General features: G+C 38.4%; 1 protein-coding gene across 12 annotated transcripts in view; it reads left to right on the plus strand.

The window, feature by feature from the left end:
• LRRC4C (leucine rich repeat containing 4C) overlaps positions 1–13,398 on the plus strand; it is a 1,189,131-nt gene extending 1,175,733 nt beyond the window's left edge. For 10 of the 12 annotated variants that reach the window (XM_073904733.1, XM_073904737.1, XM_073904739.1 and 7 more), the window contains one exon: positions 10,713–13,398. In XM_073904733.1, coding sequence (XP_073760834.1) covers positions 10,755–12,677 — 1,923 coding nt within the window. In that variant the 5' untranslated portion in view covers positions 10,713–10,754 and the 3' untranslated portion in view covers positions 12,678–13,398. Of the gene's footprint in view, positions 1–6,951; positions 7,014–8,855; positions 9,037–10,712 lie in introns of all 12 variants that reach the window. The other 2 variants (XM_073904735.1, XM_073904742.1) reach the window with 2 other exon arrangements.
• The last annotated feature ends 2,431 nt before the right edge of the window (positions 13,399–15,829 follow it).

The raw sequence follows: 15,829 nt of genomic DNA on the forward strand, positions 1-15,829 counted from the left end.
AAGAGCAGAGAAGTGAAGTTTTTATGCATTGGTAGGATCTAGACTTAAAAATATAGTGCAAAGGAGAGTGCAGGCATTTCTGATAATTGGGACAGTCTTATTTCATTTCCTGAAGAATGAAATATCAAGCAGTATATGGAGCTTGAGGTTTCAAGCTTTTTTTTTGGTTATTCATTTCACAAAACCAAAAGAGCAAACATCTATCATAAAAATACAAACATATCCCTGAACACTTCAAATTCTACCCTTTAATTTGAGGAACAAGCCAGTCATCTATATTTCATTTCTTCATAAATAATAAACGTCAAAAAGTGAATATGATCAAAAGGACTCATAACCAGCCAGAAACTTCATGCCAGGTATGTTTATCTCTCTTGCATCATGCGAGACTAAACAAGCAGGAAAAAACAAATTAATTTTATTTTTAGCCTTGCCAAGTCATTGGCTATATTTCTGGGTCTGCTTTTCTAACATGAAGTAGATTTGACTTTTTGTAGCTAAGACAAAGTTGGAGCTGCGACTGCTTACCATAATCCCTTGCCTATTCCATCTTGTTCCTTTGGATTGTGACAAAAGAATTAAGAGGTCTTTTTTCACCCATGGATTTTCTAACTAATAGTTCAAATGAGTTCCAGAAGCAGAAACATGATGATCAAGAAGCTCTTCCATTTTAAAGGGAGATTTGAGGATTTCTTGACTTTCTGCCATACAAATTCTTGTTCTCTGTTCTAAGTGCTCTGATCCAATGGAGTGACCTGGAAACTGAGCAAAACCTCCCTACCTCTGATGTACAAGTAGGTGCTATGTGAAGAATCAAATCAGGAGAACAACTTACGCATTATCTACATTAGAATTTCAAGGCAATCATGTTATTTTAGGCACATACAGCAGAGGGCATTGTTTGGCCAAACTTAAACAGGGCTGCTATTGACAATAATAAAGAAATAAATAGGGAAACCTTCCCCTGAAAACAAACAAACAAAATAGAAAAGAGAGCTTGAAAACAATGAAATGAGCTTTTTATTGCATTGTGCTCCCCAGCTTTTCTTTGTAGGAAGGATTTCTGTGAAAATAGTTAAAAACTAGACAAACATCATTTCAGAAATTGATGAAATTCCTACTGTATGAGTTGGACTCTACTAGATGCTAGGGATCAATTAGTGAATGTGACGTCATTTAGGTCCTCAGTGAATTTATAGCCTTAACTATCTACAGGCTGCTTAGACACCAGCTTATTCATTTATTTATTCATTCATACATTTAGCAAATATTTGATGAACATTATTCCAGGTGAAAACTACTGAATAGGACAAACAAATCTCTGCTCCATGGAACTTAATATTCCACTCAGATGAGACAGTCAGTAAGAAAATAAGCATCTAAGTATATGAGAAAAATACCAATAATAAGTATTATAGTGGAAATTAAATATGGTGATGTGATTGACAGTGGTTGAGGTGCTTCTTTAGGCTGGGTGGTCAAGAAAAAACTTCCTGAAAAGGAAAAATTTAAGGGATGTTCTGAAGGACAAGGAAAACCAACCATGCAAAAATCAAAGGACATGTGGTGCAGGCAGAGGGGACCCTACTGCAAAGGTCCTGAGGGAGGACAACGCTTGGAGCATTTGAGGACCCAAGGAAGTCCAATGTGGTTGAAAAGAGAAGAGGGTTGAAGAAAAGTTGAAAGGTACGAGACGCAGGCAGGTATCAGATGATTTTGATTTGGGGACCAAAACAGTTTGCATTTTGCTTAAAATGAGATGGAGCTAATAGGAGCATTTCAACGGAAGAATGACATGAACATATTGATATTTTAAAAATTCATTTTAAATGTGTATGGAGAATTCATTGTGGTGAGGCAATTGCAAAAGTAGAGAAACTGGTCAGAAGGTATTTCAGTGGTCCAAGTTAGAAATGAAGATGATTTGGCCTAGAGAGGGTCAAAAGGAAAAGTAGATAGATCCAGTTATATTTTAGTAAGTCACATGAATAGTGTTGTGCTGGATATTAATAAAGAAAAAGAAAAGTCAAGGAAGATTCTTATGTCTTTGCATTGAAAAACTAATTGGCTGTGTGTTAGTGGCATTTGGGAGGTGCAGGGACAGGTTTGGGGATTTGTTTTTAGTATATGCTATGGCATTTAATTCAAGTAATCCTCTCAATGTCTATTTATTAATGTTATTACCATCACTCCCACTTAGAAAGGGGTAACATAGAGAAAGCCAATTTGCCGAAGATCAGTCAGTAATACTAAGCCAACCTTCCAACCTTCTTCATTCCATTCTCGATCTGGTTTTTGTTCCTCTGGGTTTTGCTAATAAACATTTCTGGCTCTTTCTGTGCTTAAGCATTGTTTCAAGTTGGAAAATATAGCATTTCATTAGGGAACCAAAACCGAATGTGTGTTTAGTAGTCCTTTGTGTGCCATTTACAGAGTAGAGCAGCACCAGAGATCAGAGATGCCTCTCTCCTGACATGCACATCAGAGTTTCCAAAAATCATACCCTGATCCCTGTGTACAATGATATCTTTTTAATGTGACCACATACAGAAGCTAATTTTGCCTTCACTGGTATTTCATGCTTGACAGGATTTCAGCTAGGGCTAATTAATTTCAACCTGTACACATCTCAGTTATCAGATCATCAGATTGAAGATCAGTTTCATTCAGTTTTAAAGTAATGCTAGGGATGTCGATTATTGAAGTCATAGGACTTTTCCATCAACCTTTCCTCTTTTCAATTTATTTTACACACAAGGGCAGATCATTCTTTTATGGGATTGCGGTTTCTTCCTAAGTCTCTTTATTGAAGCAATCCAAACTTCCACCAAGCTTGTAGTGCCCCTCAGGTGGGCCAGTTCAGCCATCTTAATTCTGCAGCATAAGCCTTCTGCTTCCAGTAAGTCAGTTTTCCTTCATTTCATGCTCCTACTCCTCTGCTTTTTTAAGTAATCTCTTACCTCCTCCACCACCACCCTGACTCAATGCAAGTTTATGTCCCCTTAAAGACCTACATACTGAGGGTTCTAGAGGGGAGGGGTGGGGGGATGGGTTAGCCTGCTGATAGGTATTAAAGAGGGCACGTTCTGCATGGGGCACTGGGTGTTATTCGCAAACAATGAATCATGGAACACTACACCAAAAACTAAAGATGTAATGTATGGTGATTAACATAACATTAAAAAAAAAAAAGACCTACATACAATCCTGAATCCTCTTCTTAAAACTTTCCCTGATTATCTGTGACTTCTGACAATCCTTTATGGCATTTAAATATTGAATATGTTGGTTTGCGTTAGTACCCAGGACACCTGTATGTACACTTTTTTATTTTTTATATGAATTTGTACAATTGTATTACAACTCCAATGAGATTATGATGTTCTAGAAGACCTGGCCAATTTCATTCTTATACTCCTGACTATACTGTCCAAACAATAGCAACATGCTGGCCACATGCTTTTTTTTTCCTTTTCTTTTTAATACATGGTTCTCTCTACTCGCTGTTTCTTTTCACCTGATGATATTATAATTGTGTCACCTCTAAACCCCCAAATATGTATTATTTTATATAAATCAAATTAAGTCTTCGAGAAAAATGAAAATGCAGACTCAGGTGTCATCATCATCATCTTCTTCTTCAGCTCAATTTCTTATAATTTTCTAGAAACATTGCTAGGTCAGTATGTTCAGCGAAAGAACCTCCTGTTGACTTGACAGGTTGAGTCCCTGGTTTACAGCCGTTTAAATGTTATATCACTTCCATTACATTTGCCTAGAGGGTCAGCCCTAGCCACAGTTACAAAAATTTTCTTCTCCCTGAAAATCTGCAGAGCTACAATATTATATATGGAGTAGAGAAAACTCAACAGACTTGTAAAATTGGGTTTCAGTTGGGAAAATGTGAACTATGTTAGAAAATATTTATAGAATAATTTTGATTTGGAGAGGTAAGATATGTTTGATAATGGTATTATTTGAGGTGTTGTTTTTCCTTCTCTGGTGTGTTCTAGCACTCTTTAAAATGGAGAGAGTTATCCAGAGAAATGACTATAATAGAAAGCCTTTTAGCATGAGAGGGATGAGCCTCACCTCCTTTTTGACAAGCATTTCATCTTGCCTCAGTTTACATTGTTTCCTTTGGTAGATGTCAAATTTATAATGCTACACGAAATCAGAATTTTTCTACTGTCTTACTTGTTGTTTCTTTGCTATTGGTTCCAGAAATGGGGAGATCATGAGAGAAAAAAAGAGAGAGGGAGGGAGTCAAGGGGAGAGGGAGAAAGGAGAATGAATATGTGAGATAGGTTTCACTGTAAGTAACCAGGAAAAAGTAATTGTTTATACTGTAAGGGATTGAATATTTTAAATACTAAGAAAATATAGAGGAAAGATAGTGACAGGATTCATTAATTTAGCTGTCCATCACAAATATCAAAAATACAAATTCTTCCCCTGTTTCCATTTTCCTTCCTTGGCCTAACTGCTTTATCCTTAGGCTTCCTCCTTTCTTGGCCACAAGACGGCTTCAGCAACTCTAGGCATCTTATACTCCCAACAATACCCAGAAACAGAATAAAGAACTATTTCTTCCCCATGTTTTTCTTCTTATTAGTGGGAGAAAAAAAATTTCCTGAACCCCTCAGCTGATTTCTTCTCACATCTCATTGGCCAAATTGTATCGTGTGTCCAGACCTAATCAGTCTCTGGCAACAGAAATGGTGCAACCAATATTTGTTTAGACAAGAGCTCAGCAAACTATAGTCCAAAAGGTTAGCCCTGGAAGCTAAGAATGTTCTAGAATTTTTAAATAGAAAAAAATGTTAAGAATAATATTTTGAGGGGTGCCTGGGTGGCTCAATTGGTTAAGCATCTGCCTTCAGCTCAGGTCATGATCCTAGGGTCTTGGAATCCAGCCCTGCATTGGGCACTCTGCTCAGCGGGGAGTTTGCTTCTCTCTCTCCCTCTAACCCTCCACCCTGCTTGTGCTTGTTCTCCCTCTTTCTCTCTCTCTTAAACAAATAAATAAAAAAATCTTTAAAAAAAGAATATTTTCAGACATGTGAAAATGGTATGAAATTCAGATTTCAGTGCCCATAGTAAGTTTAATCAGAACCATATCCATTCATTTAGGCTACAATGGCAGAATAGAGTAGTTAAAACAGGAGACCGTATGGCCTGCAAAGCCTAAAATATTTACTATCTGGCCCTTTACAGGAAAAATTTGGCTAGCCCTACCTTAAACCAAATTCTGTTTACCCAGCAGTCCTGGGTCAGTCTCTTCCAAAGCAGATAATATAGTTTTGTGATTTTTTTTTTTTTTTTTTTTTTTTTTTAGGATGGGAGTGAAGATTCCTGAACAAAATGTTCTAGGGAAAGAATAAGGGATGAGGATGTTGAGTAGGCAACAAATGCGAAGAAAGAGAGAGAGAGGTTCAAGCATAATTTAAATGAATAATCCATACTTAGTGCTGTTAAAAGCTGACTCCCAACACAAACTGTTGAAAAGACAGAGCCAGTTTATTTCTTACTCTGTGAAGGGAGGTCACCTCCTCACAAAGGTATGGGAGTATCTGTTAGTAGCGTGGTGAAGATTAGGATGGAATTTATGGAGAATTGGAAGTCTGATTTGAGAGGAGTTTTCACTGCCGGAGGTTGATTAGGAGAGAGTAAAAATTACGGTACAGCCATCCGAGATTTGTGGAAACACCTAAGTGAGGAGAGAGATTCAAAGAATCTTAAGTATAGACTGCCATTAGATGCTTTCTATGAAAGAACTGATGGATCTTTGGGCAGGTTCCTAGAAGGACAATGAAACCATTTGCTTGGACAGGAGAGTCCCCAAAGATAGAGATGCTAATAAAGACAATGGAAGAGCAAAATCATGGTCATGTCAACAGAGAGGTATGGTTTGGAGGTCTCAGTGTCCAGGCTGAGTGTGGGGCAAGTGGTTTTGGTTCTCAGTATTTAGGGGTTTTGTCGCAGATACATGTGAGTGTGAGTGTGTGTGTGTGTGTGTTCTGTGGGGGAGAGTGGTTGTGGCTAATAAATTCACCTTTCTGTTATCTGGCTCCAAACTAGTTCCAATACCTAGACCCAGTTTATGCTAACTGAGCAATGATAGTGTGCTAAATAAAGCACCCCCTGTATCTCAGTGCAGAAGCATGGGTAGGGAAAGAAGAAAGGTCTGTTGACAAAGTCAGAATATCCTCTGAGACAAGGCTAAAACTATTACAGTTTAATTCAAAACCCATACAGGTCCATTTGTAAATAAATGCTGTCAGATGACATTGTAATGGATAGTGTGTACTTTAAAATTGATTTCTTTTTGATGTGATAAAACATCTTATGAAAGAGATGTTGAAACGTAGCTTTTAATGTAAAGTAACATAATTTAGATTTTAAAATAGAAAACCTTTTGTTGATAGTAGTTTATTCGATTCAGTGCATGTCCCAAACATTATTTTCTGTGGGCTATAAATTACCTTTGAACCAGCTATAATTCATAAATCGTTACTTATGACTGATTTATAGGAAATCTCATTAATAGCAATAGCAGAAAGACCTTGAAGTAAGCAAGAAATAGAAAATAAGACAGCCTGGGGACTGAAAAGGGAGAGACACATGCACTCTACAATTAATTGCAATGTATTGGATTTGCATATGAAAGCATGCTTCTGATCATTGCAGTTAATCCTTACCATAACTTTGAATAATAGATATTAGTGTTATTCCTATCTTATATAAGAGGAAGAAACTGAGTGTCCCATCACTTTATTTTTAGTTTGAATATGTTTTAAATATTTATTATATATTGATTATTATGAGCTGGTAAGTTTATATAAATATAAACTTACTATATATACATATATATGTATATATGATATATATAATGTGATATTGCTAACAAAAGCCTTTTGAGTAGATGACAGTGGTGTTTCTCTCTTACAGACAGGAAAGTAAAGAGAAGTGAAGTAATTTTTCCAGTTGTAGAGACATGGAGGTTTAAGCAGGTATTTAAATTTAGCAAGTCTTATGTCATGCTCCTACTCCTCTGCTTTTTTAAGTAATCTCTTACCTCCTCCACCACCACCCTGACTCAATGCAAGTTCTCCCTTGACCATGGAACATGGCTCCCTTTGCTATGTCTTATTTTAAGGAGAAAAGGATAGCAAATGGCTTATCTTAAGCAAAGGACTTAGCTTCTTCACTTTGTGCTATGTCTAGTCAATCAGTTATTTTTCTATATCTCTATTGCCAGAGACCCTAGGATTCCGAGAGTCATAGGGTGGGAGATGGGAGATGAACTAGAGGAGCAGGACCCTGGGACCCCAATGCTAAAAACACCCATCAGTTAATGTATCAGAGATTTTATGTGCTATTTTCTAAATGCCCAATTACCTAAAAATTGTGTGTTGGAGAGAGGGGAGCAAATGTAAAACTACACCAAATCATATGAATAAAAAATTTTCAATGGTTGTGTTACTGGAAATTTAAGTAGGGTTCTATTTAAAGTGGAAATCTATAAGGGTTTTTAAGGTCATGTTTAAATTTACAATAAAAAATAATTCCTAATCTAGCTCAGGTGAGAAGCCTACCAATCATATTGTTGTCACAGTGTAAATGGGACAATAGAATAGACCTATAAAGCCATCAACAAGATTAACAAAATCAGCAGGGCCCCATTATTTAGTGATTAGTTGTTTTAAAATGTAGATTTTCTTATTATTTCGGTATGATGAGACAAATCAAGAGGCAATTGTCATTGAAGATATATATATATTTTTTTACTCACAGTTCCCAAGAGGAGGGAGCATGCCATGCCACATGGGGGCCCCATAAGGAAGCACCAGGGTCAGTCAGAGGGGTAGAGGGAGCAAGGGAAAATCTGAGCAAGAGCCTTTATCATGGTTTGTGAGAAAAAGCAAGAGAAGTCAGGGTAAGCAGGCTGGTAATTGGCTAGCCCTGTGAGATCCTGATAAAGGAGGTTGTTGGGGTATAGGCTTCAGACTGATTGGTTTGCATATGAAAGGCATGCTTGTGGGCAAGTCTTTTACTATCTCTAAGAATTGGCTAGCCCTTGGAGGGGTCTCTCTGGAACAGCAAGGCCCCAGATACCAAAACATCAGAAAATATAGAAAATAGGACCACCTGAGTGGCTCAGTTGGTTAAGCATCCAGACTTTTGATTTCGGGTTAGGTCATGATCTCAGGGTCATGAGATGGAGCCCTGCATCAGGCTCCATGCTGGGTGATGAGTCTGCATAAGATTCTCCCTCTCCTTCTCCCTCTGCCTCTCACCGCCCCCACTGGTGAGCTCTCTCTCTCTCTTAAAAGAAAGAATGAAAAAGGAAAGAAAGAGAGAGAGGAGGGAAGGAAGGAAGGAAGGAAGGAAGAAAGAAAGAAAGAAAGAAAGAAAGAAAGAAAAAGAAAATATAGAAGATAGAAAGTCATGATTACTATATTCGTGCCTATCACTACACATACACAGAGTTGTAACTAGATAGTAATTGTTTCTGCACATACACAACAGCCTTTTTATCCAGTGCCTACAGTGTGACAAGTGAGAAAAACCATCAGACATGGCCTCTGTCCTCACAGGCTAGTGGGAGAAACAGAACCAGGGACTAATGATCATAGTACTAGGTGGTGTGAAAAGTTAGTCTAGCGCTACTACAGCCCTGAAGAAAGAACTAAGTCTCTTTCCCAGGCCCTCTGTTCTCATGCCACAGGGACCTGTTTACTGGTCCCTGGATGTACTAGCATCTTTCATGGGTCCTTATCTTGGTTCAAGATGGTCCTTGCCTAAAATGCTCTTCTTTCCTCTTTTTTTTTTTTTAAATCAACTTCTTCTAGAAAACCTAGATCAGATGATCCTCTTCTTTGAAAATCCTCTGATTTACCAGCACAGACTGAGCTCATCTGACATCAATGCCCTTGTCCCAATGTGGCTGGGTCTCATACCAGTGAATATATATTATTGTAATTCATCTGCTTACCTATCTGTCTCACCTTCTGAACTATCGTTTCCTCAGGGGTAAGGATGATATTCTTCATCTTTATATGCCTGGTACTCAGCAAGATGTCTGGGTAAGAGAAATAGCATGAACAGTAATAATAATATCTAACATTACTGAGTTTTTACCATGTGGGAGGCATTATTCTAAGGGCTTTATCTGCATTAACTAATTTTATCCTCACAACAACACAGGGGGTATGTACTATTATCATTCCCATTTTGCAAGTGAGGAGGTTGTGTCATGGAGAGATTAGTAAATTGTCCAAGGTGACATATAATAAGTACTAAATTAGTGCCTTTTTGAATTAGAATGTAGTGATCCCTTTTTTCCTTTGTTTGTTTCCAAGAGATTCATAGAAGGGACACTGTTTATTGAGATGAGAGATTTAGAAGAAGTCATTATACAAGTGTTCAATGCATGATAAGAGTGGGACATACACTGGGTAACCCAAGCTCCTTTAAAATTCCTTCTTGTGCCAAAAGAGATGCAGAAAGTGAGTTATTTTATTCCCCTTCCCACAAATCTACTTAAAATCAGTGAGAGTAGGGGTACAAGATATATAATATTTCTGTTATACTAAGGTATCTTCTGTACGTAAAAGTTATGTTTCATAGAAATCATTTAATTTGTGGTATGTCTGCCTATAGGCAGCAGTTGCTATATTATAATGAATTTGGGTATTTGAAAATCTCTAAAAGTTTATGTACATTTGTGCATGCCATAGTTTCAGTGTATCTTCATAGGTACTATAAATCAAGTTGCCAGGGTTTACAGCTGAGGTCACCCCCCAAAAAAGTATTTTAGAGAAATTAATCCTGAAAAAATATTTTGCCTTTGCCATCATTCTCCCAGAAACTTTTTCATGGAGTGTTTGAGATCATATGCTCTTGGACCAATCAGATGAGTGTGTGAGTCCTGGTTCTGTACTTACGAACTCTGTGACTTCAGGCATGTTAGTTTCCCTATGATTAAACATCTTCATTTTGGAAATGGAGATTATAGAAGTCACTAACTCAGAAAAGTGCTGTAAGGAAGAGAAAGGATCAATCCACGCAACCTATGTAATTGAAAAGGGCCCCATTCACAAAAGGGCCCATGCTTGGTTAATGCTCTTTGTTACAGATTTGAAATTCTTCATAATTTTTAAGAAGCCATCCCCCAGTTTCATTTGGCACTGGGCCCTGCAAATTATATAGCTATTCCTGGATAGGATTGTTTGTGAGGTTTATAGCCCATGGTGCCTGGTACATAGAAGAACTCTCAGTAAAATATCAGCTATTACTGATTTTGCATGGGAGCTTTTAGTTTGTTGGGTATAGCCCCAAATCTTATTTTCTGAACTTTTCCAATCTGGTCTGGCCATTGAACCTTCTGGTGGGGTATATCTCGTTTGTCCTCATGTATTCAAGTCATACTTGGTAAACACTACAGTAAGGTGTTTCACCTCATTCTTTCATTCCTATGTGACTGCATATTTGGTAGATATGGGCTGTGGATGACTGCTAATTTGAAGTACAGAAGCATTTTCTCTATAAATATGAGAATTGAGCCACATCGCTCAATAGGGGACATTAGATTTGTTGTTTGCTTAGTCTGAGAAATGATGGCTTTAGCTGATACATTGTATCACTGACATTACTCCAGAAAGACATTTGGAGGAGATCTAATACTCTTTTTTGTTCTTATATTGCAGACTATTTGAACTCCAGAAGGACCAACACCAGATAAATTATGAATGTTGAACAAGATGACCTTACATCCACAGCAGATAATGATAGGTCCTAGGTTTAACAGGGCCCTATTTGACCCCCTGCTTGTGGTGCTGCTGGCTCTTCAACTTCTTGTGGTGGCTGGTCTGGTGCGGGCTCAAACCTGCCCTTCTGTCTGCTCCTGCAGCAACCAGTTCAGCAAGGTGATTTGCGTCCGGAAAAACCTACGGGAGGTTCCAGATGGCATCTCCACCAACACGCGGCTGCTGAACCTCCATGAGAACCAAATCCAGATCATCAAAGTGAACAGCTTCAAGCACTTGAGGCACCTGGAAATCCTACAGTTGAGTAGGAATCATATTAGAACAATTGAAATCGGGGCCTTCAATGGTCTGGCAAACCTCAATACTCTGGAACTCTTTGACAATCGTCTTACTACCATCCCAAATGGAGCTTTTGTATATTTGTCTAAACTGAAGGAGCTCTGGTTGCGAAACAACCCCATTGAAAGCATTCCTTCTTATGCTTTTAACAGAATCCCTTCTTTGCGCCGACTAGACTTAGGGGAATTGAAAAGGCTTTCATACATCTCAGAAGGTGCCTTTGAAGGTCTGTCCAACTTGAGGTATTTGAACCTTGCCATGTGCAACCTCCGTGAAATCCCTAACCTTACACCTCTCATAAAACTAGATGAGCTGGATCTTTCTGGGAATCATTTGTCGGCCATCAGGCCTGGCTCATTCCAGGGATTGATGCACCTTCAAAAACTGTGGATGATCCAGTCCCAGATTCAAGTGATTGAACGGAATGCCTTTGATAACCTTCAGTCACTCGTGGAGATAAACTTGGCACACAACAATCTAACATTACTGCCTCATGACCTCTTCACACCTTTGCATCATCTAGAGCGGATACACTTACATCACAACCCTTGGAACTGTAACTGCGACATACTGTGGCTCAGCTGGTGGATAAAAGACATGGCCCCCTCCAACACAGCTTGTTGTGCTCGATGTAACACTCCTCCCAATCTGAAAGGGAGGTACATTGGGGAGCTTGACCAGAATTATTTCACGTGCTATGCTCCTGTGATTGTGGAGCCCCCAGCAGACCTCAATGTCACTGAGGGCATGGCAGCTGAGCTGAAATGTCGGGCTTCCACGTCCCTGACCTCTGTATCTTGGATTACTCCAAATGGAACGGTCATGACACATGGGGCATACAAAGTGCGGATAGCTGTGCTCAGTGACGGCACATTAAACTTCACGAATGTAACCGTGCAAGATACAGGCATGTACACATGTATGGTGAGTAATTCCGTTGGAAATACCACTGCTTCTGCCACCCTGAATGTTACTGCAGCAACCACTACTCCCTTCTCTTACTTTTCAACCGTCACAGTAGAGACTATGGAACCTTCTCAGGATGAGGCACGGACCACAGATAACAACGTGGGCCCCACTCCAGTGATCGACTGGGAGACCACCAATGTGACCACCTCTCTCACGCCACAGAGCACAAGGTCGACAGAAAAAACATTCACCATCCCAGTGACTGATATGAACAGTGGGATCCCAGGAATCGATGAGGTCATGAAGACCACCAAAATCATCATTGGCTGTTTTGTGGCCATCACACTCATGGCTGCAGTGATGCTGGTCATTTTCTACAAGATGAGGAAGCAGCACCATCGGCAAAACCATCATGCCCCAACAAGGACTGTTGAAATCATTAATGTGGATGATGAGATTACAGGAGATACGCCCATGGAAAGCCACCTGCCCATGCCTGCTATCGAGCATGAGCACCTAAATCACTATAACTCTTACAAATCTCCCTTCAACCACACAACAACAGTTAACACAATAAATTCAATACACAGTTCAGTGCATGAACCGTTATTGATCCGAATGAACTCTAAAGACAATGTACAAGAGACTCAAATCTAAAACATTTACAGAGTTACAGAAAACAAACAATAAAAAAAGACAGTTTATTAAAAATGACACAAATGACTGGGCTAAATCTACTGTTTCAAAAAAGTGTCTTTACAAAAAAAAAACAAAAAAGAAAAGAAATTTATTTATTAAAAATTCTATTGTGATCTAAAGCAGACAAAATTATGTGTATTCCTCAGAACCTGTTTTTGCTGCAGTTATTTACTATTTTCCCACATCTCATCCCTGCCTTCCCTGGTTGCCATATTTTTAATAGGAGATCTCTCAAGTCCCTAAAGAACTGGCCTAGGAAATTTTGTAAGAATTCTGTTACACTTTGAGATTTTTATGGTGAATTCTAGTGGTGAGATCCAGTCTATTTTGTCTTTCTTTCTTTTTTTTCCTCTCTCCTTTCTTTCCCTCATGACCTTATGAAGTAGTCCAATGGGGAATGCAATATTAGAAATAGATTTTTAAGAGAGAACAAGATTAAAAAAATGCAAGATCTTATATTTTTCATGTAATGACCTGTTCTGTATTTATGAGGAGAACCATTCAATGGCAAAGCAAAAAAAAAAAAAAAAGAAAAAAAAGAAAAAGAAAAAAAAGTAAGCAAACAACAGATTAATTTACATATGAGCATCTATAAAACCCATGATCTTTTAAACACCTCTAGAACCAGAATTTGTAGTTCAAAAACTAAAAAATAAGGTTATAAATAAAATATTGTTGGTTTTTCTGTACCTGGACACAAGTCATTTGTAGTATGGCTCAAATGTGAGAAACTTGAAGGTAATTAGATTTCCTACTTTCTAAGAAAGAAAAAAAAATTGTATTCTTCAGTCACAGCATCAATCTCTATGGGGTCCTACTTCATTAGCTGACTTGAGTATTGGATCTATATTCAAGGATGCTGTGGTATTTTTTTTTCCTTCTCATTAGGAGCACCCTTTGTAGAATGTTCAGATTAAAAAATAATGATTTCATGAAGTAAATTCAATCCCACTTGGAAGAAAGTTTCATTATAATTTATTCACTGTCTTCTAGGTTAAGTTCTACTGGCTAAAGTACAAGAGAATGTGAACGTATTCTAAATTATCTAAAATGAAAAATAATTTTTGGGGCTGAGTATCAGCAAATTCAGTTCAATTCCACAATAATTATTAAAGATCTTCTATGTTTTAAACACTGATCTTAGTGCTGTGGGCACACAATTGACAAGACCTGCTTCTTGTTCTTAAATCATGAAATATAATTAGAAAAAATATCAGCCTATTATTGAGGGCTAGCTCTAATTTTACTGTTAAGTGGAAGGCTGTGAATTGGGAACCTGAAATTTCAAAAATATTGGGTTACTGTTATTACAGAAAACTTGATTTATGGTTTCTTCTGTCCTTCTGGAAGAACTGATTCTATTCTTTCAAATGCAGATTGCAGAGCTGTAAAGGTGTGTGAGTTTGGATTTGCCATGATGAGTGTGTGCACACCAAGAGATAGCAATGTTAATACAGTAGTAATTCACTAAAGTTACTTGAAGGAACTGGAGAAATTTTAGGTATGAGAACATACACTAGCTTCCAAGTAAAAGAGGAACTTGCTGGTTCTTGGTACCTTGGCATTCTCCTGATATTTTAACATAGTATGTCTTGATCTATGTGAAGCAAAGTGAAAACAGACACCTCTTATTACTGACCTTGAAACCTACCACCTCATTGGTGAAACGTGTGATGCCCAAGCTGGAGAAAACTTCATCTCCTAATGGAGGAGCAGCTTGTATACTCACACTTAACTCTGCAGGCTGGAGCTCACACCAGGGTTTGTGGTCTCCAGGTGTGAAAAATCAATCACTACTGGCAAAGTAGGTCAGAGAACTGGGATGAAGGGAAAGCAAATGAGTAAGACCACATAAGGGTTTTACCTTTTTTTATTTTTTATTTATTTATTTTTTAATTTATTTATTTGACAGAGAAAGACACAGCGAGAGAGGGAACACAAGCAGGGGCAGAGGGAGAGGGAGAAGCAGGCTTCCTGCTGAGCTGGGAGCCCGATGTGGGGCTCGATCCCAAGACCCTGGGATCATGACCTGAGCTGAAGGCAGACGCTTAACAATTGAGACACCCAGGCGCCCCCCCCTTTTTTTTATTTTTTAGATCACTAATTCTCCAATAGCTTTTTCCTCCCTTGTATTTTACCTCCCTTTGTTAGGAACACAATTCACATTTACTTTCACTGTGGAGAAGACCCAAAAAAGGGGACAATACATGTTGGCTGTCATTGGCTAAGCTATTCAGTATAGAATATACTTAATATATTCCCAAGCTGCAGATCACAAAGCAAACAAACAACCCACCAAGGGATATCCAGCAATTGCTAGTCCAAAGAAGAGTGGTATAAGCAAAGAGGGAGAAGAATCCTGCCTTCTCTATTTAATTTGTGTTCCCTGAGCTCTCTCTTTGCTGACTCTGAACCTTCATTCAATTTGAGCTGATGGTTCTTATGGAGTTAGTCCCAGCACACAATTCCCCTTGGCTGTGAGGGTTGGCTGAATGGTTGGAAAAATTCTACTAAACAGAATGAAAGGTGAACTCAAACTAAAAAGTTAAGTAAGAAAGCATACATCTCAGTCCTGTAGAAGATTATGGTTGCTCTAATAAATACATTCTAGAAGCAAAATATTGATGAAAGACTGGTTAAGCCAAACTTGGCCTTCACAGTAAATTTAGAAACACTTTTGACCAAAGGTCGTTGTTGCAGGTTTTGGGGTTGAAGGGTGGAATGCTATAAATGCATTACCTAGAGGTATGTGTCTAGAGATTTATGATTAACAGTGTCTGTATTTGCTCTGCACAGCACTCTTGGCTTTTGGCCCTTCATTACAGGAGTCACACTGTGTTAGATGTGTTAGAGACCATCATGCCCTGTGGACTTCTTGGTCCAGCAGAAAGTTCATGTGACTGTCTTAACATCTGGTATATCCTGATAGCAAAGCACAATTCTATGTCAATATCTCTTCATTCTCTCCAAAGGCAACCAAGTGGTAGTACTCTTAAACACTTATGTGCACTAAAAATATGTCCTTTACAAGTAACTAAGTTAAGGTAACCTGATGGTAATTTAGTGTGTGTGTGTGTGTGTGTGTGTGTGTGTGTGTGTGTGTGTGTGTG

The sequence above is a fragment of the Callorhinus ursinus genome, unplaced genomic scaffold, assembly GCF_003265705.2.
Source record: "Callorhinus ursinus isolate GAN/ISIS: 27379988/994484 unplaced genomic scaffold, GSC_fseal_2.0 scaffold21, whole genome shotgun sequence".
NCBI classification, from domain to species: domain Eukaryota; kingdom Metazoa; phylum Chordata; class Mammalia; order Carnivora; family Otariidae; genus Callorhinus; species Callorhinus ursinus.